Source organism: Limulus polyphemus, unplaced genomic scaffold (assembly GCF_000517525.1).
Source record: "Limulus polyphemus unplaced genomic scaffold, Limulus_polyphemus-2.1.2 Scaffold3053, whole genome shotgun sequence".
Taxonomy (NCBI): domain Eukaryota; kingdom Metazoa; phylum Arthropoda; class Merostomata; order Xiphosura; family Limulidae; genus Limulus; species Limulus polyphemus.
In genome coordinates this window covers 26205-49305 of record NW_013668663.1, presented here as the reverse complement: position 1 = coordinate 49305, position 23101 = coordinate 26205, and the positions used below count along the sequence as shown (strand labels likewise).

Genomic DNA, 23101 nt, shown 5'->3' with positions numbered 1-23101 from the left:
CACTGGTCGCCACGCACGGCAAACACGTGGGTGGATGTTTAGATCCCAGAGAAAGTAACTGAAAATACAGAACCTTCCCTGGGAGGTCCCCTCACCACGTATAGGAATCCACGTCGAGGGGAACTTCATTTTAGCACTCTGCACTTTTTCTATCATGTTGATATATCTTTCCTGTGGTAATGGGCCTTTAACTATACATGTTACTTTAAATGAAAGCTCCCCAATTATAATCAAAGTACAATAACCTTCTTCCACTTAAATCTTAAAGAAAAATATTCATTGCATAAACTGTCAACATAAGTTCACTAAAATGATCCTTAATTTTAAACAATGTATTTCATACTTGTACTACATGTTCTTTTCTTTGGAACATACAAAGAACAAATATTTAACATACCATAACAAAATTTAAGGATAATAATGGACCTACTGGTCTATAAAGGCTGTCCCATCCACTAGCTAAATAATAAAAAAAAAAAACAATACTTAAAGACAGCCTTTGCCATTTACGTATTTAACAAGCTTCCCTTAAACTCCCTTAAATTTACTGCATCCACCATCTGCAGACAAACAGTCCAAATGCCAAACACTTTGTTAGAAAAACAAAATATTCTTAGATGAAATTGACTTCTTTTCTGCCAAAAGTTATATTTGTGTGCCCTAGTTCTGCACCATATATAACTCAGCCATTAATAATTGCTTTAAATAGTTCAATAATGACAAGAACAAGTAAATCCCATGAAATGTTTATTAACACACAAAAGTGAATTACACAAAACAACTAGTAACTATAATCAACATCCACATTCTGAGCAGCAATTTAGATCTTATACGGTACTGCATGCAAAAGTGATAATAACAAACACTAGTAACCCCCTTTACCTTGTTGATTAAGTATTTGTAGATAATAGCTCATCATATTTCAATGTCACATGTTTAAAATTATTAACATTATACATAAGCTAGTCACCAATAAACACATTGTACATCCTATAATATGTTACATTATACATTTTAGTTTAGTAGTGCAAGCTTAGCTAAAATGTTTGCACAAAATATAAGGAGGAAATATAGTTATTATTATTACTAAATGATATGTGTAACATAATGTAATACGTGTATGATGATATGATAATATATGAAAGTTAGCATTTTCTTAAATCGAAAATGTATTTCCAATAATACTTACCTCCTCTCACACTACAGCTATTACTAGACTATAAGGGCTTTCTTTCCTTTGCCCATCTAAGCACTGGTCTGATTTTTACTTGCTTGCTCCAGTCTTTTAGTTCCCACTTAACTGCCCTTGGTGAAATCTATCTCGTGGCACTCTCCACCTGTGTCAATGCACTATCTATCCTGGTACAATATATATAAGCACCTCCTTCGGATAATATTGTAACTTTTTTGAGACAGGCTCAATTCGCAGTCTCTAACACTGGCTCTTAGTGGAGAGAAAGGGCAGGAGAGTGTGAGAGAGAGGAGGTAAGTATTACTGGAAATAGAGTTTGGATTTAAGAAAACGCTAACTTCCAAAATATAATTACCTCCTCTTACACTACAGCTAGAATCCTATATTGATAGGGTGGAGGGGTTGGTAAGGGCATTATCCATACAGAATGCATCTGCTTAGATCATGGGTGTGCCAAAAGAAATAGAAGATTAGCACCCTAGTGAGGAAACTTCACTACATCTAGAACAGGTATGCTCTTCACTTGGAACATAAATCATGCACTGCGGGGGTAATTTGATGTGATCCGTCATCACTATTGACAAGGTCTCAATGCTCAGGGTTGGAATTATAGGGCCATGGCCCCTAAATCCCACACCGGTGGCAAGGGCATTTGGACTGCAGTATATATATTTATGAGTGGATTCCAACCTGTAGTTATAGAGTGATGTGTTCCAAGCCACCGGAATCACAATAAGAATGCAAGAAACATTGAAGTGGACAAACCCTTTCTTCAACCTAACAAAGTCCAAAAGGCAACACCACAAACTCGAAATGACAGGATTCTGTATGCTATACTCAACCTGAGGAAACAGAACTCATCCAGTTTGGAATTATGAACACTCATCCTCACTCCCCAACCGTGTGGGTTAGGTAAATTCCAGTTGCCTCTAGAATTATGTGGAGTACAAGGAACAAATTGTGCTCAATCTAAGATGGGACCACTCTGCATGAGGAATTATGAGGATACAATAGGTTTCCATGAACAATGTAATGAACCAATAATGATCAAAAAGAAGGGCCATGCTCAACTCAACTGGATATTTGAGCATCAAATCTGATCCAGTATTATGAGTAGGCTCCCAAATAGGCTGGTGCCATTCCTAACAACATCTGGGGAAAAAAAAACATCCAGGCAAACTGATCATGATTTATGCAACTCACTGATCAACAGGGATGGACAGGAACCCCTTGTGCTTTACTCATGATAGTTCATGAATGGCAAGCCAGCATAGTACAGTAATACTGCCCAGTCTATTATAGTATTGTTCCAATCTAACCACCATTCAAGATCAAAAATGTTGATCTTGAATAAAAAGACTGGGGAATCCAGTGGATCACTGTTCATGATCCATTGGTCATGTTGATACCACGGAAGGGACCTCATGTGCACTCCTCTTAAAGAAATGAGGGATTTGAGTGATGCCCACATCCCCAAAAGAGAAAAACTATCTGTGCAGTGGGAGAAGAAGACATGAGTAAGAGTCAGACTGCCTGTAATCCATAGCATGAAGTCAGATGGGAGTTGACTGAACCAGACTGAGATACGTGTTGAAAAAGACACCTAGATGTATGATATATTGTGTTGGAGTGAGAATAGATTTCTCAACTCTGACACGAAATCCTACTTTGGTTGTCTCGGAAAGCAGTATCCGAGTGTGACGTTCTGCCAACTGACAAGCAATAGCCAGTTGTCCATGTAATGGTGTGTGCACAGGCCCAGGGAAAGGAGGTGACAAGAAAAAGTTTGTATGAATCGGTAGAACACATATGGTGCCAATGCTAGTTTGAAGGGCAGAGCCCTGAACTGCAGGACCTGACCCTTGTGCACAATGGCGGGACGACTCTGCTATGGGAACGTGCGTATAAAATTGTCAGCAACATCAAACTTGGCCATCCACAGTCCTGGCAAAAATGCCAATGCAGAGTGAGAAATGATTTCATTGTGAACTTTGGAGGATCGAGGAATTGATTTAGATAAGAAATATTGGTGATCAGATGCCAAATTCCTGTATTCTTGAGCACAAGAAACAGACAGGAATAAAACCCTGGTAGAACAAGAATGACTCTCTCTCTCCACTGCCCCCTTGACTAACAAATCTCTGATAGCTATGGAAAGAAGTTTTGAAATCCAAGGATCTGCGAGAGACACAAGCACTACAGGTTGGGAGGATAATGGTGGTCAAGATGTGAATTGAATGACTAATCCTGATGCAAGAATGTGTGGTACCCATGGATCTATGATAAAGGTTTTCCACACATCCAGAAATTCTGGGAGCCGAGTCCCCACAGACTCCAAAGGCATATGTTAGTCACTGTCACTGCTAATGGTGTTCTGCATGGGTGGAGAAACCTCGTGGATATGAGCAGAATCTCTTCTGGGTACCAATGAACCAAGGGGAGCAGAACACTCAAATAGGGGTGGAACTATGACCCACTGTGGGAGCTGAGGAAAATTGAGAGGCTAATGACAACAAGGATGAATACAGATGAGCAACATCCACTCTTGATTCCAAAGGATCTGGAATGTCTACAAAATTCAATGGTCAGAAAAAGGGGGCCTCCCATAACTCACGGAGGGTGGCAGCAGGTAGATAAATGCCCTCCAACAATGCATCTCTACCCAACAAATCCCAACAACATATCAGCCATGAGTCTAGGGAAAGTGTAGAAGCTGACAATCGAACCAAGGTGGATGCCAATAATGTTCCCAACTTGTCAGCAAATTGACATGGAAATCGCCGAGAGGCTTCCAAAAAAGGATGTAGGGATGATAAATATCTCAGCACCATAGTTAGAGTCAGACAAATCCTAGAATATTATGATCTATTCAGGTTGCCCACAGATTTCGTTCTGGAACCCCACATTTCCAGGAGTGGGTCTATTTTTTGAGAGTCTAAATCTGCTTCCACCTGGCATTCGTAGGCTAAAACATGTTGTTCTGACAAATGTGATAGACAAGGCATAGCTGTCCCTTCATGTAACTGAGCGGTAAGCCTCCCTGCATAAACTGTAATATCAGGGGATGTAGGGAGAACTAAGTACTTGTCCTCAGATCTTTCCACCATCAAGAAAAACATAAACTCAAAAGCAACTGAAGAAAAACCCTAAACATCACACTTGATTTACCAACTAAAGAAAAGGAGCCAGGGGCAGCTCATCCAAATTGACCTCATGAGAAGCCGACAGAGTAAAGGAAGGCATTAGAAAATGCAAATCTAAATTCTCTCCAAAATGTTCAGGATTGCCCGCAAATGCAGCTTCAGAGCACCCCTGAGAAATAGCACTGGACCGATTGTATGTCCCCATCTCACTACAGATAAGGTCACGGAAAACCTCAACCAAGAGCGACTCCCTCCTGCTTCGTAAGCAACACCAGATATCAGAGGTGTGATAGAAGATTCCCGATTTGACTCTCCGTGCTGGATACATTAAGTTGGGAGTTCATGCCATATATTGACTTACCAAAGAGTTTTTTTTGTACAAAAATCAAATAGGTAACATGAAAAACGTTCAAAGTATCTACAATGGTCATACTACAGAGAAACCCGTCAGCGAATGCTTTGTTGAGAAAAAGTGACAATATTATTTGAAGGAGGTACCTATATACAGTTCCAAGATAGAGGATTCTAGCTGTAGTGTGAGAGGAGGTAAGTATGTTTTGGAAGTTAGCATTTTCTTAAATTGAAAATGTATTTCCAGTAATACTTACCTCCTCTCACACTCTCCTGCCCTGAAGGAGGTGCTTATATACAGTACCAGGATAGGCAGTGCATTGATGTAGGTGGAAAGTGTCACGAGACAGATATCATCAAGGGCAATTAAGTGGGGAATAAAAGACTGGAACAAGCAAGAAAAAATCAGATCAATGCTTATAAGGGCAAAGGGAAAAGAAACCATAACAGTTGAGTAGTAGTTGTAGTGTGAGTGGAGGTAAGTGTGTTTTGGAATAATTGTCAACAGACACCCACATCTGAAGAAAGATATAATAGTAAATTAATTCCTCACACATTTTTATCACTATGTATGAAGTAAATAATACATCAACACTATCAATTCTCTTAAAAACCTTAAACACATCAATCAATTTCCTTCTAACCTTTTTTTTTTCAAGTAAAAACACTTTCAGAGATATTAACCTATCCTCCTATAACAACCATTCCATCCCAAGTATCATCCTAGTAGCCTTTTTCAGAACCCTTTCCAATAATTCTTGGGTATGGATCCCAAGACTGGAGACAATACTCCAAATGAGGCTTAACCAGTGACCTTTACAGCAAAATTATAACCTCATTTAATAAAATCCTCTTTGTCCTACCACTAGCAACAGCACACTGCTTGGATGGCTCATGAAACTAACTAATCAGAACACCAAGATCCTTTTCATCCATAACACTGTTTAGATTATTCCCATCAAAATTATACTTATAATTTAAATTATGATGACTCGCATGCATTACCTTGCATTTACTAAGATTAAAAGCCACATGCCATTTATTTGCCCAAGTCACCAAATAATCTAAATCCTTTTTTCAAGCAGCAGCATTCTTCTTACAGCCAGCAACACCCAAAATTTTGATTTCATCCACAAATTTAAATAATCTATTGACCATTCCTTCATCTATGTCACTGATGTAAATCAAAAAGAGTAACAGTTCTAACTCTGAGCTCCGAGGTACCCCATTTGTGACATTATTAATCCAGTTCGAATGAACTCCATTTATAATAACTGTCTGCTTTCTTCCATTCAGCCATTCTTCTATGCAATGAACCAACTTATCCTCCACACCTACAGAGATCATTTTTGTAACAAGCCTTTTAAGTGGCAATTTGTCAGATATTTTCTGAAAATTCAGGTATACCAAATTCACACCCTTACCCTCATCCACATAAGCAGTAAACTCTTCAAAGAATGTCAAAAGATTGGTAAAGCAAAATTTTCCCATACTAGAACTTAACAAAATTTTAAACTTTGTACAGAAAACAGAATATTACAAAATCCAAAAAACATACCACAAATTACTATTAAAATTTAGTAACTGAAAAAGTAAATGAATTAATATTAGAAACAATAGAAACTTATATGATAGTTCTATAAAATATTCAAGAACACAAAACAGAGACGTGCAACTGAAAGCCACTCTGTGCTTTTCAACAATTAAACATGACAGAATAACTGGTAGTGGTAATAGTAATTTTACAAATGAGGAAGGGGATATTGGCAATGGCAACTGCATGTAATACCCATGGATATAAAAACAACAATTTTACTCAGAAAAAAAAAGTACAAGTTTAAGTTTTTAAGTCCACTTAATCAAATATTACTAATTAAAATATTCTAAAGTCACTTGACCAATATTATTATATTTTTGTAAATTAATACATTATTAATTTATTGTAAGTACTTTGAAGGGCCACAGGCTTTTGTTTTGTTATTACTAATAATATTATTTATATTTCTTCATAACTTAATGATACCTGGGTCAAGGAGTAACTGATGACATTAATCATAACGAATAATTAAACTGCAGAAAGTTTCTAAACTAGCATATAAGTATAAAATTATAAGTTTTAATGTAGGCCCATAAAGCATACACATTTACAAATTACAGTAATATAAGATTAAGCCACTATTGTAAACAATTCACGCTTTTACTTACAGTTGAAGTCGCACTGTGTACTCACTGTATACAGCTATATTGGTATAGTATTAGTAATAACAATATATATAGTCTACACTATAGCACAAACTAGCATTATCAATGAATTCAGCTTGGACACATAATAAATTCTGTAATTCAAGGAAGGGGAGAAGGATATTGTGATTCGTAAAATAAAATTATGCTTAATAATTTTAATAACGTGTTATTATTTCATATTAATAAAATAAATGATAAGTTACCCTCAATGAAATGTCTTCGTCCTTGTTTTCTCTCTGATCATCAAATTGACAAAAGAAGATAAAATACATAGCAACAGTATCGCCACCTTCTGGCAAAAATCGAAAACTCCAAAGTGCTTTTTCTAGAAATGGTTTATGTAAGAAAGGTTATTCACCTATAGTAAACTGTATTACTATTAGTTAGATTGTAAGATACTTATGTTAATGTACTCAAGTAACTTTTAGATATTTATAGTAACATTTTGATGAATCATTCAATAGATACAGTATTAATTAATTTTTGACCTTTTTTATTTTATTCAGTTTACCTAAATCAGCAAATATTCAGACGTGTAACTCTGTAAATGTAATACGAATACAATAAAATAGTTTGTCATTCATTGTTAAGCGCGATTTTAAAGTCCCACTCACGTAATTAATTTACCAAGTGCGGTTACAACGTAAGTCAAAATCGTACATTAAATACATGTATTTTCGTTACATTCAGAATGAAAATATGAGGAGAAATGAGTATGATATTGGCACTAAGAAAAGAGGTGAGACCGTCTACCCTGTTTTTTGAGTGCAAAAGTCATACTAATTTCTTCATATTTGTATTGAGAGACTGAATTTTAAATTTAAGCTAGCTTTTTTTATCGTTTATATACATGTATTCTTCAGTTTAGATTATAATTTCGTATTTTATCTATTACTAATACAACTAGATTTTACTTATTATGTCGTGTTTAACTCGTAAGTCTTAGCAGCTAATTTGGTTTATTATAGACATAGCTGAGAAAATAAGGGTTCTGAATCTGGCCGTATAGTTATAACCTACAGTTTTTTCTCATAAACCAGTATCCTATCTCAGATATGGAGATCAAAATTATGCACAGTATTTCAAGTTCAAGTGAGGCCTAACTAGTAATTTGTATGAAGAAATATGATCACTTGTTTTGACTTGTAATAAATTTATGTGATGCTTAAGCTAATATTAATTATACTAGTACTAGTAACACTAACAGACCACTGCTTAAATGGCTTCGGTAACTTAGCCACTGCTATGCCAAAATCCTCTTCTTCAGTTATACTGTTACTAATGAGTGGGTTTTCATCTGTATTAAATGTGTGATCCAAATTATGGTAACCCATATGTATCACCATGCAATTACTGTAAAGTCTTTTTACAAATATTTGTACAACATACCAATTGGTCAGAGTCATTCTTAATACCACAACATCTTCAATACAGTAAAAAATGCCTGAGAGTTTAATGTTATCAACAAACTTTTACTAAGTTACTCCTGTCAGTGATGAAAGAGGACTAACTGTAGTAACAAGGGCCCAGTTTCATTAAGTATCGTTAATAGCAAGCTGTTAGTAGTAACAATATGTTACAACTATGATGTTACAGTATGTTTTTCACCATATTGTGACCATGTCAATTTAGCGGATATTCATGTACTCAAGCTGTAATTATTTTTATAGTGTGAAACCTACTTATAGATATATATTTGTATGTTATCATTCTTAAACTGAAATATCATGCTCACAGTATATATAATGTATATTAAACATATGCAAATGTCTTGAACTTTAACCTGTAGTTGTATTTATGAAAATTTTAACAATGAATAGAACATGTAATATCATAAACAAATGAAGTTTCTACTTTTTTTTTCAGGAAAACAACCATAGTGTTTGATCAAGCATTTTTTTAAATCCTATTTCACAGCTATGTTTTTTTTTCTTTTAATCTCTTAGTGTCAATATGTATAATGGCCTAAACAGTCAGTTTGCAAATGCAAAAGAAAAATTAAACACACTGAAAGAAGATCCTGGTAATGAGGTCAAACTCAGACTGTACAGCTTGTACAAACAGGTTAGTGTATAATATCTATGGGGTTTTGAGTCCATTTTACTTCACCATATAGTAACCTAAATTAATTTAGGTATGCAAAAAAGAAATCTTTAATATATATTTACAGGTTAGTGTATAGTTACATGTATTTGACTGAAATGTACTTTCTTTGAGCACATAATATGTTTTTTGCCATTGCTGTAATTGTCATTATTTTTTTTTTACACAAGTACAGGACTGAGCATTTCACATCCCAGTTAGGTGATGGCAATAGTATGCCTCGTCCCCCTCTGGCTTCAGATCAGTCTGTCCTCGCTTATCATAGGGTGGACTGTCCATATCTGGACCAACAATTGTTGGTTCAGAGTTGCCTGTTTGCTGTTTATCTTACCCATGCCCAGTATTCCCACTTTTGTCTTACCCTGACAACTTTTTTGCTGTACCTCTCCTTAATCCACATTCTTTCTGAAGCTCTTCACAGGAACCCTGAGGGGTTTTTCTGGGGATGTTCTTTCCCTCCTCACTTCCACGTGAGGGGCATGTTTTCCAGCTCTGGGCTCTTCTGTTTAGGTTTGCCTTGGCTCCTTACGTATTTGTTTGGGTAGTTAAAACCTTCACTCAGCATCTACATTTCTGACCACACCCATTTGCTCCTGGAGGATGAAGCTTGTGTGGGTTGGTTAATCAAAGTAGAGAAGTACATCTTTTCCCCTATACAGTATCTAGTTCACTTGGAAGTTTCTTCAATTCCCACCTCAGTCAGGCCCAGCCATTTTCACTACATATTTGGGATATGGAGAAGTTGGCCATCAAGGCCCCATTCTTTCATTCTCCTTCTGCTTGAGAGATTTTATCTCTTTTGGGATTTGGGCTTCCTTGGAAGCTCTCATACATCTTGGTCATGCTGACATGTGTTCCCTCCAGTGGGAATTTTAAAATCAGTGGAACTTTGGCTCCGAACCTCACATATAGATATATTTGCCTTCCATCTAAACAACAAACAATCACCTTTCTGGTCTAGTGGTAGATGCCTTCAGTGAGGAATGAAGGGGCTTTCACATTTATGCCTTCCCACCTATATATCTCTTTCCCAAAGTAATCTCTTTCATCTACACTACTTTGTGTTGAATTCTCATAGTGGCTCTGTTTTGGCTGACTCAGCCTTAGTTGCCTTTCCTGAGGTTTCCCCAGTTGTCATCACCTCTGCCCCTCCCTCTGTTTCCTTCTCTCCTTTTTCAACCTCATTTGGATGTCTTCCATTCCACCATCTGGCTTCACACATAGCTTTTGTCAGGTCCCACTGTGTGTTGCTTTATTCCTTTCCCTCTCATTACGAACTTCCACATTGTCAGTTTACCAACAACATTGGATTACTTTTCATCATTGGTTTCTGCCCTATCCATCCTTCTGTTGCTCACCTTTCCCAGTTCATCACCTAGCTGTTAGATCAGGATCTTTTGGTTTCGACAGTTTCTGGTTATAGAGCAGCTTTGTCAAACACATTTTATTTTACCAGATTGTGCTAGGTCTTATCCTCTCCCATTCTTTCCCTCCTGTTCCAGTACTTTCATGTTCTTTGTCCTCACCATGCCTTTCCTGTGCCTAATTGGGATCTCATTTTCTTCTTTTTTGCCCTTTCCTAACCTCTATTTAAACCTTTGGCTTCATGTTCCCTGTATCATCTTTCCATCAAGACCCATTTCCTTCTCCTCCTGGCTTGTGGTTGTCATAGGTTTGACCTTTTTATGATAAATATTTCCTGTACTCTTTCTCATAGTACATATATTGTGGTATACCTGGACCGTTCCTTCTTTCCCAATACCTCAGCTGCCCATGAGGGAAATTCTGCCTTTACACCTATTTCCATCCCTTCCATTTCCCATATTTATTCCATATCAGATCTGGATCACCTCCTGTATTCTGTGTGGGGTCTGTAGTGCTATGTGGCTTGTACAGCTTCCTTTTGAAGTTCCCATTCCCATTTGTTTATTCTCTGGAACACTTCTCTGTCATGTGACCTCTCCCCATCATACTTGAGGGTTGGATTTGTCAGCGTGTTAGGTTGGCATATTCTTTCTTGTCCTCAGAATGGTGTCAACTTTATCATGTCTCATCTTATCAGATTCGACGTATCACCATGTCTATAGCAGCTTGTTTTCATCATCCTCTGGAGGTCATCTAGGCTGGAGTTTGGATTACTCCTCATACCTTTGTTGCTCACTACCTTCATCATCTGGCTGTGTCCTTCTTGGGTGGGTATTGTCTACCTCCTGTGGTGCTTCTACATCTACTGGTTTGATTCTAACTTGGGTAAGTGTCTTTTTTTCTCCTATGTTTTCTTTCAGGGGCCTCCACTTTCTTAATTATAAATTCGGATCCCACTCACTGGAGAGTGTTCCCTGGTTAGGTATGCTTTCCTACAAACCCACACCAAATACCTTTAAGGTTATAATGTGCACTGTTGAGATGGAGTGTTCGACAAGATCACTAGCAGCTTACCTAGTGGTGTAAATAAATATATATATATATATATAGAATTCTAAGTATATGGTGGACTGTCACTCATGGAATATCATGAATAAAGCATAAGGGGATTGCTACCCATCCCTGCCGCTCCTTTGATTGAATATGTCAGGAGTGGTCTGCTTTTCAAAATAGGGTTTCACAGTTATCCATTTCATTTTATCTAGTGTGAAATTCTTCTGGACTCCCAAACGCCTTTTACCCTTCCCTTCTTCTCGTGGAGTTTGGGAGTTCTTGCCACTTACCATTTCCTAGCTGCTGAGATGATGGACCATGGATGCTTCCTCATGTGTGTAGAATACACATCATAACATTACATTTTACTCCACTATGTTGAGAAGAGGGCAAAGCTGGGAACCCTCCTTCTTTCTACTCCTTGGAGGCTTAATCCTAGGTGTGCTGATGTTGGTGGGAGCTGGACTAGCCAATGCTGGATCCTCTTTGTAATACCGGGTTCAAGTTCCTACAGTTGAGACCGGTAGATACCTCCTTTCTTGGTTACTCCAGTTGCAGGATGTTTCATTTCCCTGCTCCTACAGTTGAGTTCAGGGGATTTCATCTGCCTCATAATACTGTTTGTGTGATGTATAATGCCTTGTTCCTTATGTTGGGCAGGCATTCCATCTCCTTCTTGTAATGCTGGGTTCACGACGTTTCTTCCTTGCTCTTATGGTTGGATTAGAATTGTTATTTTCTTGCTCATAATACTAGCTGCTGGATGATTTCCTGTTCTTACAGTTGAGTTGAGGCTTAGCCACAGCCCCATAAATCTGGGTTTGGTTTGTTGTACTTCCTGTCCATTTTTTCTTTATACTACTTCTGACTCTTGTCCTACCAGAGTTGATTTGTTTCAGGTTATGTACAGTTGAGAATGGACTGGGACTTGCATTGATCATTTACACCTGATACATTGTTTTTTGTTGTCCTTGTTTTACTAGCTCCATGCCTTGATGCCACCCCTTTTCTGCAGGGGGTCTCTTGTTTAATCTTACACTGGTCCCTCCACTGACTCAGTGTGGTATTCTAACTATTGCATGAGTGGAGGTATGTATCATGTCATATAAAAATACATAAAATCTCTGCATCTTATACATATGTTTACAGAACTTTAAAAATATGTTCAAGACAGGAAGATTTATGTAATGAATTGTTATTAATTAAATATGTAGCTGTTGAAAGAGGATTTGAACAAATTTGGTAGATAGAACTTTTAAGAAATTTAGCAAAGGTTTACTGTCACTTTAAAATACTATATTAAAATCTTATGAAAAAAAAATGAAATTGAAACTTTAAGTTTGCCTTATATTCCATGATAAACAGGTCAATTATTCAAAGCTTTTAAGAAGCAACAAAACTTTTATCTTATCTTTGAACCTATAAATAAGATCAAAGAAATTTCCGATACAATATCTTACCTCTCTCTCTCTCTCACAAAAGCTTTCTCGACTTATACTTTCCTCTATTGGCACAATTTTTTTGTTTCCTACTAGCCTTGATACTCTCACTTATTTCTGCATACTAACATGCAAGTGATTATGCATCAGCCCTCCAACCTCTCTGATCTTGCAGCTGTTAACGACTTCGTGATTGGCTGTCTTATTGAATAGTTGTTTTTTTTGTTTGTGGTTTGATTTACTTAACCACAAGTTTTCACTTTCTTAATATTTCTACATTAATTACATTGTTCTTTATGAAATACTAAGTTTATTTATTGTTCTTTACTGTTTTCATTCTCTTTTGCGGAGAGTTGTGAATTATCAGTTTTTTATCTCTTTAAATTTTGTGAATTATGCGCTCGAAGTTTCAGTTGATCACAACTGCAACTGCCTCCGTGAAATTACCAACCACATCCAATGGGTCGAAACCACAATTTTTGGCTCATGAAGTGATGCCTCTTGTCCATTGAAAGTTGACCAATTTCATGCAACAAACAGAACAAACTGATAATTTCCTTTCAAGGTTTTCAGTGATGGGCAGGTTTTGGATTTGGACAGCCTTTTTCCCTCTCCTGAGTATGCCTCTCAGTCGTGTGTCATTTTGGGGAACTTGCCCAGACCTTTTTCCCCTTTGGTGGATTTGATTATTCAAGTACGTTATGTTCTGTCCTTATTTTCCATTCCTATGTCCCACCCCTGCTCTTCTCTGGGACTAGCTTTTGGGTCATCATTTTAGTATTTCCTCCTTCCCTGGTTATTAGGGTTCATGCGAGTCATTTTGGGAACCATTTGGATTTGAGGGTTGGTATGCCTCAACCCCTACATACTATGAACAATCCTGCTTTTGATTATCATCATTCCAACTTCCCTTATTTGGACTCACAGCATTCATCTTGCTTCTTCCTTAGTGGGAGTTGGATCCTGATAATTTGATTATCTTTTCCCATATTTGACTATCCTTCTCAGATCAGACCAGACTCCTTCATTTTGCCCATTTTTGGTGGTGTATTTGAAGGTTCTCTCTCTCTTTTTTTAGGGACATGGGTTCTCTTGAAGCTCTCATTCCTCTTGGTTATGCTCTCATACATCATCATTAGTGGATTTTGATAGACCAATGGAGGCCTGTTCAGGATCCCTTAGATGCCCCTCTTACCATTCTTCCTCCTTTACAGACCAATTTTGACTGGTGGTTGGATCAGAAAAATACTACCAATGGTGTTCAAATTCAATGATGAGGAACCCACTTTGAGACTAATAATGCTTGGAGACGGCTTGAATGGGTAATGGAAAAAAACTTTAATATAAGCTTAACATAAAGGTCAGTGTACAAGATTTTGTACTTGGTGATGACAAAACATTGTCGAAACGTTGTACACTTGCTGTTATGTTAAACTTATATTAAAGTTTTTTTTCATTACCCATTCAAGCCATCTCCAAGCATTATTATCAATGGTATTTTTATTCTTCCTCTTTGTCTAGAATGTCACCTTTTATGCATGCTTCTTTTTTTTTTATGGGAGGTGTATCTTGACACTCAAGAGGTTTTGGAACAATGGTATCTTTCAGAGTCTTCTCTCCATATCTGTTTTGGAACTTTTTGCTGTTTTTCGGGCTTTCCTTTACTTCCTGTGGGCTCCTAGGGGCTGGTTCACTCTGATGTGTCTCTGGTATTCTCATACATCACCGGACAAGGGGCACTTGGTCAGCGGACCCTTGTTTTCTCAAATTGGATCTTCTGTGTTGGGCCTACTACTGTCCCATCACTTTGTTGCCATGTCATAATCCGCATGCCCTGAATCTGGTCGCAGATCAGTTAATCGGTCCTGACAAGATTTTTCCTGTGGTGTGGTCTTCAAATCTACCCATTTTTTGGGTTTTTGTGTGATTTGTGCGTTGTCCCAGATTTGATGCTTTTGCCACTCATCTCAATGCACCACTTTCCTGATTTTGGTGGGAGCAGTCAATGTTCTCAGTTGGGATTGGTTGTGTTGGTACCTATATGCATATCATCCTATCTCTCTCCTCCCACTTGTCCTTGCCATACTTCAGACCACTCCATATAGTGTCCTACTGCTGGCTTTATATTAGCTGGCTGACGTGTGATTTCCACTGCTGCAGCGGTTTATGGTATTGTCTTTTATTTCTCTTCCTTTATCTCTGACACTCCTCTGTTAGCCACACCCCAGCATGAGTCATCTGTCTGTACCTGCACTCCATATTCACATGTTGTTTAGTCCGGTTCCTCGCTTGAAGAGCCGGATTTTTGCATATAGCTTCCTTTGTTTTCTGTCATGTTCTTTCTTCCTTCATGGTGGTTTACCTATGTACATGGTATACGTACCACTTTTTGTCTGTCCTAAGGGATTATATTCCTTCCCATCCTATGGTTCTTCACATATCATCCTTTTTCGCTTATTGAGCAGGGCCTTTCAATTTTCACTGTTGTGAGCTATAGTGTGATGTTATCTGCCACTTTTTGGTTTCCTGACTTTGCTTGTATTTTCCAGTTGCCAGTCTTATCCATGTTGTTTCATTCCTTCCATTTTTCCTGTTCTTCCCACCCTGGTTCCCTTACAGATTAGCATCTCTATGTGATCCTCCACATTTTTCCCCATTCTCCTTTGGATCTTTTGTCTTTGTGTTCTTTAAATCACCTTTTCTTGAAATCCCTATTTCTGATCATTCCTTTATGCCCAAGACTTTGCCTGCTAGTGAGGGTACTTCTCCCTTCCCTCTTTTTCCCACCTTTATGATTGTTCCGATCCTGCCTGCCTCCTTTGCCCAGTCAGGGCTCTTTGATGGTGTATGACACATTGTACTGCTTCCTTCCATGGTTCCTGAGTTCATTTGTTTCTTCCATAAAATCCTCACCTCTCCTATGACCTTTTTCCCATTACCCTTCTGGGTTGAATTCACAAGTTAATTCGACTAGTGTTTTACTTCCCTTTCTCCTGATGATTATCACCATTTTTGTGTGTTCTTCCCATCAAATCTGCCACCTTACTATGTCCCTGGCTGCACATTTCCATCTTCCCTTGGGGGACATCATTAGGGGCTTTTATTTTATATTTGGATCCTGTTCTGTGGTGAGTGTTGCCTCACCTTGTATACTTAGTCTTAACTCCGCACTGTACGACCTGCAATCATGTACTATGCTAGATGACTGTGACGTTAAGCCTCTTCCTACTCTTTAATACACTACCATATCTTCTCGTTTATCCAGATAATTCCTTTCTCCCAATGACCTCAGCAGCTTGGAAGGATGGTCCCTCCGTTTCTTCTATTTTCTTTTCTTCCATTTCCCATATTTACTCCCAATCTGATCCAGATAGGCTTCTGTGCCTGGTCAGGGCTCTTAGTTGTTATATTGACCATACTGCTTTCTTCTGGGGTACACATTCCTGACTCCTTCTCCCCTGGCAATCCTCCTCCCTCTGTGATCTTTTACCTTCTACCCTAAGCAATTGGATCCACCTTTTGATTGGGAGCCCTAATCCTACCCTTGCATGGATGTCGGTTAGAATCACTTTCCTGCCACATTCTCTCCCACTCGGATGTGCTCCTGTCATTTTCTGCCCTTATATTTTACACATTCCACAGTTGGGCAAAGAGTATACCTGGCTCAGAAGTGGTGCAGCACGTTCCCCTTTTTTGATCTTCAGATCTGAATCTCTCATTTCCAGGCGGATTCTTCAGAATTTTTTGAGGGGTACTTCTGTCGTTCCCTCGCACCAGTTCATCCTCATTATCAGTATGGGATTCTAGCTAATCTTGTGAGAGGAGGTATTATATCAAAAGTTATAATTTTCCTGTATTGAAAATGTATTTCCAATAGATACTTACCTCGACTCACAATTTCCACCTTTCATCCTCACGTCATATCATGCTCCTATTGGTAAAGAGGTGACATATAATGATTTGCATGAGAGATGTGTTGCAATCTTGTAATTCCAAAAGGGGGGTAGTGGAAGGCTTGTTTGTATAAAGTACCTATCAGAAATACATTTTCAGTATAGGAAAATTAAAACTTTCATTAATGCCTATCTTTAAATTTAGGGGGAATTGTTATTTCTAGGATCTGTAGTCTTCCAGGCATCCCATACTCACAGTCTTCTGTTCAAAGTTTGGGGTGTTTCACATAAATGTCAGGAGCTCTTGCCCTTGTTACTCCACCACTGTGTTTTAGCATTCAGTCATTTTCGCTGTAATAACATATATCAACAGGCAGAGTTAGATTTGATCCCATAACAATTGTTTGCTGTTGTTTCTCTACTTTTTGGCTACATTTGTATTGTGTTTTACTGAGCTGGTATTTCATTGCTTGTTCCAATGGTATGATTGAATGCTATGCATTTAAAATGGCAGTGCATCATCTTCTGATGATCTACAGTTTCCAGTTTTAGCTTCTCTAGCAATAAATGCCTTGAACCCATTTATGGGAAACTTTTACTTCTCTTTGAATAGAGTTGTTTAAACATTTGTTTAACAACTAGTAAAAGCTTGGAATGGTCTGTTCTTTCATTAGGGGTGTGTCTGTGAGCCAGACTAGTTTCGGAGAATTCCACTCCTCATCAGTGACCCTGAACACTACCACCAATGATACTTCAGACCAAACCAAGTCTTTATGGTAGTGAGGTATCAAAAATCGAAATGGTGTATTTAAGTGTTTTACACACAAAAATGAAACCTATCATTCTATGGGTATTTGAAGAACTTGTAGCATTTCACCACAATTTAATTTTTCATATTGTTGCCTATCTCAGAGGGTTCATATTCCTTTTTTTTTTTTTGGTACGTCTTCCATAATGATGACATTTATTATTTAAAGCTACATAGCTGGCTGATATGTGATTGTTAGTTAGTGAAGTTTGCCTTTTTCTTTTATGTACAATTTTCATGAACAGGGCTTGTCTGCTTTTATTGCAGACTACAGAGGTGCACTTTCAGTAGCCACAGAAGTTGTGCCTCTGTTGGCCTCACTTTTTTCAAGTTATTTTTTTATTTACTTACACACACACACACATATATATATATATATACACACACACACATATATATATATATATATACACACACACACATATGTACATACATATAGATACACACAAACAAAATGTGGTTTCTCCTTCTAAGAGATCCAGTGTATGGATTCATCCAGTGAGAATTCTTGCACATCATATACATATCTATGTACTTGTCCTAGACAATATTCTCTTCTGTATGGTAGAGCTCCATGATAAGGTGTTGGTCTTTGGAAATAGAAAATAATCTTTGAACAAGACTTAAGCAGCAGTTTGCACTCAGAGTTAAATAAATTCTCAACAGGTATGTTACCATATCCCTGAGAGTCCTAAGATAAAAAATTGTTACTTCTGACAAATTTGCTATACTGTGTGAAACCATTGTGAGAATATTATTTGAGGCTATAGTCCATTAACTTGGTTACCTACACATGTATAGAGGAGCAATAATTTATTTAACTATCTCGGGGAAGATTTGATAGGGGCATGATTTCTTGATTTCTAAGATTACTGGCACCTGGGCATTTAAAGGATACCAGGACTGAGTCTTAAACTTTGATTAATATCTTCCATGTTGTAGCATATTGTGTGTCATATGATTACTATTGTGTATATCTGCAAAAACATAAGCTGTCTTTTTTTTTTCCCCTACATTGCTATGTTATTGCCTTGGGTGTATTGTCTGATACTTGGGTACCAGGACTAGGTGTTACATCTTGATTAACATCTTCCATGTTGTAGCAAATGCTATGCCACTGTTTTTTATCTTTAAGCAAGTAAGACTTCATTTTCTCTTATTTTGCTCTCTTATTGTCTAATTTATGGGATTTCACCTCAAGGTCAAAGATTAAAAATATTTTAAAAGAGTAACTGATTGTTTATTCTACAAAAGCATTTTGCATACTGTTTTTGGATTTGCATACAATTTTGAATAAAATGACACCTAACACATGCCAGTGTAAAGTAGTAGTACAAGTAGTTTTTGTACAAAAGATTGATTAAAAGTCAGGTGAGTAAGATTTACCAGATTTATCTTCTGTATAACTTTTCACCCATTGACTGAATCAAGCTGGAAGTTTTCATTTGTACTTATTTGTTTTCCTGAAATAAACATGTACTGAATTTGGTATAAGTTGGAGATTGTAGGTTTTAGATTTGTCATGGAATAACCCTACATTAAGTGGATCAAATCAACTCACCAGAAAGGGAAAAGAAATGAAATCTGACCAAATCAAATAGAAATGCCCATATGCAGAATGTTTGAAAGGGGGTTCTAATTTGTGAAATCAAAAGTCAGCACGTATTGTAAAAAGCACAGTCAGCAAGCAAAGCATGTTAATGCTATGGAGGGTCTGGGGGCATTCCCCCCTCGTAATATGTAAAAAATAGGTGCTACGCGATTAAATCTGGAAGCAATTTTACATGAAATATTGCTTAAACAATAGCATGGTTGTTCACATAAAATACACAAACACCCAATGAAAAGTCAACAAATCATCATTCTGTTGTAGCACTGCATGGGGAGGTAGAATTAAATCAGCATAAGTATGTATGTTTTATTATAGTAAAGTACTGTAATATCTACCTGCAGAGTAATTATTAATTGTTAGATTATATCATCACTATAAATTGTGTACAACAATATATGATATTAGCTATTTCAGTCACTGGCTATCATGTATGCACTACTGAAATATCATGTGAGTATGCTCCACTCTTCTGAAGTGCTTTTCCATAAATAACTTACATACAGTTTCAATATTGACAGCAGTGTCATAATTATGTATGAAAGCTAAAGAGAGACAATTATTTAAAACTCTGGATACAACTGTGATAACCAACAGTGTAATGAACATTTAATATACATTTGACTTATTGAAGAAATTTATCACCAACAAGTCACAGACACCTAATGTAAAGAATCTGGCCTACAAAAAATGACAGTAGCGATATAGCTTTGGGTTTCCAATTACAAAGTGTTAACAGAAGTTGCATGGGACTATATAAATATAACATAATTGTTTTTACATAAAAAATAGGGGTTCGGCCAAAAAAAACCTGCATATGTGCATGAGGACATTTGGATGCAAGTTTCTGATGACATATGATTTCACTTTGAGAGTGTGAAATATGTATAAATTCTAGAAAGGTTTTCAATAAGCTACTTGTGTACAGGTACATAAATCACAAATTTGTATATTTGGATAACATAACAGAAGCAAAAGAAAAGTGTTTAATAAATTTGATTGTTTGTTTAGTTTGGTTTCTATAACACACAGGCTTATTAAACAAAACAAATTATGCATTCATTGTATATCTTAATTTTATAGGCTACAATTGGAACATGTACTGGAAAAAAACCATCAGCTTTTGATTTTATGGCTAAGGCTAAGTGGGAAGCTTGGAACTCTGTAAGATCATTGTCTAAGGTAGGTTATGCACTGTAAGAATTTAATAATATTTCAACTAAAGATTTGAATGTTAACATCCATTTTGCCTGATAATTCTGTTATTTAACACTGGATTTCTCCCTCAACCAGAGGTGGACTGGTGTTTTTGTTTCTTGAAGGTATTGTGTATGATGTTGAAAAGTCTGAAATCTCCTGTATCCAAATATGCAGTCCATATGATGGTAACTGCTTTCAATCTGAAAATATGAGCAGGCAAAGAGACAGAAGGTTTCAGTGTGGCTGCACTACCTTAAGAGCAATGGTCACACACATGTTAATTGGGTTATCTCTTTTTTTATTATTATTCTCTTATCAAATTGTGCAACCTTTTTTTCATTGTGTATTTGAGGTTGGAGACCTTGTTCTTGATCTTCTGATCTGGTGGAAGGCTACTAATGCTATCACTACTGTCCATGTCAGCAACAAACCTAATTTTGAATGCTGCTACATCTTTGGTCTTAATAGATTGATTCATCTCAACAAGGGCTATAAAAAAAAAACGTTTTGACCTCTTCTATAGTGGCTGCACAGGTTACAAGATGAACATCTCGAAACCTTGCACATTCACGTAATCAAAGGAAGAATGGTGATTGATGATGACTTGATGAAGAATATCAAAGTTCCAATCATGGTAAGCATGGCTTGGAGCTGTCTACTGAAGATCTATTAGGCTTTAGTCTGAAAAACTAATGCAATAAAGGGCAAAGAACAAGAAGGTTCATTTAGTATACCTGTCAATTACACAACAAAAAGTACTCTCATTAACTATGGAGTTTCTGCTGATGATGTAGCCAGGTAAATTTATGTCCATTTTGAAAAATTTAATTTGTAATCATCATATCTTTATAAGTTTCACAATATCTGATAAATCAAAGGATTTTTGCATCAGATTCTTGTCATTAAGGTGCCTCTGGTGGAGTGAGAACTCTTGCGTAAACAAAGCATTATGGTAATACATATACATTACAAAAAATATGACTGAAATATTTTTTTTATACATTGTTATTAGAAGCTTGTGTTAAGAGTGCAACATGTGCAATGTCTCTTCACAATTTGTACCTAAAAAGAAGTTCAGGTAACATGCAGTTGCTATATGTTTATATGTTATTCTGGCATCAAAACAGAATGTTAATATGTATAGTTTACATGTAGTGATCTTTAGACACAGAAAAAAAATCATAAGTATATGTATTTGAAAAGGAAATGCTAGTTTCTTCTCATAATAACTGTATATAACAGGTCTACCATGTTATTTTAAGACTTATATTGATAAAAACAAACTTGTTCATATTTATTTCTTGTTCAAGTCAATGTATTTTTATCTAGGAGCCCATTCAACACTGTTATTGTTCAAACTGTGAAAGGCATCAGTGGACAGTTCTCAACTGAAATTTCACATTGTCTTCTTCCTTCAACCATAATCAGTGCAAAATGTTTTACTACAAAAAGCTTTCATTTGAAAACTCTAAGCTCTCCTAATAAAACAGCATAGCTGGGGTCCACATATGTAGAAATTATTAAAGTTCTGCCAGCACTCTTTGACTTTATCCATGATAATAGAAATAAGAATTGCCATATGAAAATATAACTGAGTAAGGTATCCAAACACTATTAATTACAACTTTTTGTTTCTTTTTAAATAACATATCTTTAATCAACCCTACTTTTTAGACAGTTTTGTATATAATTCCTTCATTTTTGACTAGAATTCACAGTAATTACTCCTACACAACAAAGTTCAAACCACTTATGTCAGATATGCTCTCCCTACCTATCCAAAGTAAAGAAAAGATACAACGTTGCCTTAGTGACTTAAAAACAAAAACATTATTGTTGACAATGCATTCAACCAATTATATCCTTGTGGATTGTGACCTGGTATAATGTATGGCCTCCCTAAGGTTCATAAACAGAAATGTCCATTACATCCTATACTTTCTGCAATCAGTACGCACAGTTATAAAGCAGCTAAATTCCTTGTACCTATTCTTAAACCACTAACAATTAATTTCATTTGTTAACGAGTTAAAAGATCTGCACCCCTCCCAATGAATGTTTTATGGCTAGTTTTGATATAAGTTCTTTATTCACAAACATTCCATTTGGATGAGACCATTGACATTTGTTTGGAAAAACTCTTTCAAGAGGAGTCTCTTGTTTATGGCTTAACTATAGAACAATTTAGATCTTTAATTATTCATTCTGTAAAGAACAACCATTTTGTATTTAATGGAAAACTAATTGACCAAACTGATGGAGTGGCGATGGGATCCCCACTAGGACCAACTCTAGCTAACGTGTTTCTGAGCCACCATGAACAATCTTGGTTGAACAACTGACCACAGAAATTCAAACCAATATTTTACAAATGCTACGTTGATGACATTTTCAACATTTTTTGATCAAAGGATGAAGTTCAACAGTTTCTTGAGTATTTAAACTTGTAACACTCATCTATACAATTTACATAATAGCACAGGCAAGAATCAATATATAGCATTAACATATATAACTATTCAATCACAATTGAGTTTTAATTTATCCTATTTTTGCCTGCTAACATTCTACTACACTGTGTGCCTGTGCTATTATGTAAATTGTATAGATGAGTGTTACAAGTTTAAATACTCAAGAAACTGTTGAACTTCATCCTTTGATCAAAAAATGTTGAAAATGTCATCAACGTGGCATTTGTAAA

At 36.6% G+C, this 23101-nt stretch overlaps 2 protein-coding genes across 3 annotated transcripts in view; one reads left to right on the top strand and one right to left on the bottom strand.

Annotated features, from left to right (window-relative positions):
* Positions 1–7196, bottom strand: part of LOC106468559 — an 85406-nt gene extending 78210 nt beyond the window's left edge. For both annotated transcript variants that reach the window (XM_013928994.2, XM_022396892.1), the window contains exon 1: positions 7134–7196. The gene's annotated coding sequence lies outside the window, so the exon portion shown is untranslated. The remainder of the gene's footprint in view (positions 1–7133) is intronic.
* A 593-nt stretch (positions 7197–7789) lies between these two features.
* Positions 7790–23101, top strand: part of LOC106468558 (enoyl-CoA delta isomerase 2, mitochondrial-like) — a 38732-nt gene continuing 23420 nt past the window's right edge. Inside the window, exons 1-4 of the mRNA XM_022396893.1 lie at positions 7790–7865; positions 8877–8994; positions 20284–20382; positions 20924–21034. Of these exons, the coding sequence (XP_022252601.1) occupies positions 8884–8994; positions 20284–20382; positions 20924–21034 (321 nt within the window). The 5' untranslated portion in view covers positions 7790–7865; positions 8877–8883. The remainder of the gene's footprint in view (positions 7866–8876; positions 8995–20283; positions 20383–20923; positions 21035–23101) is intronic.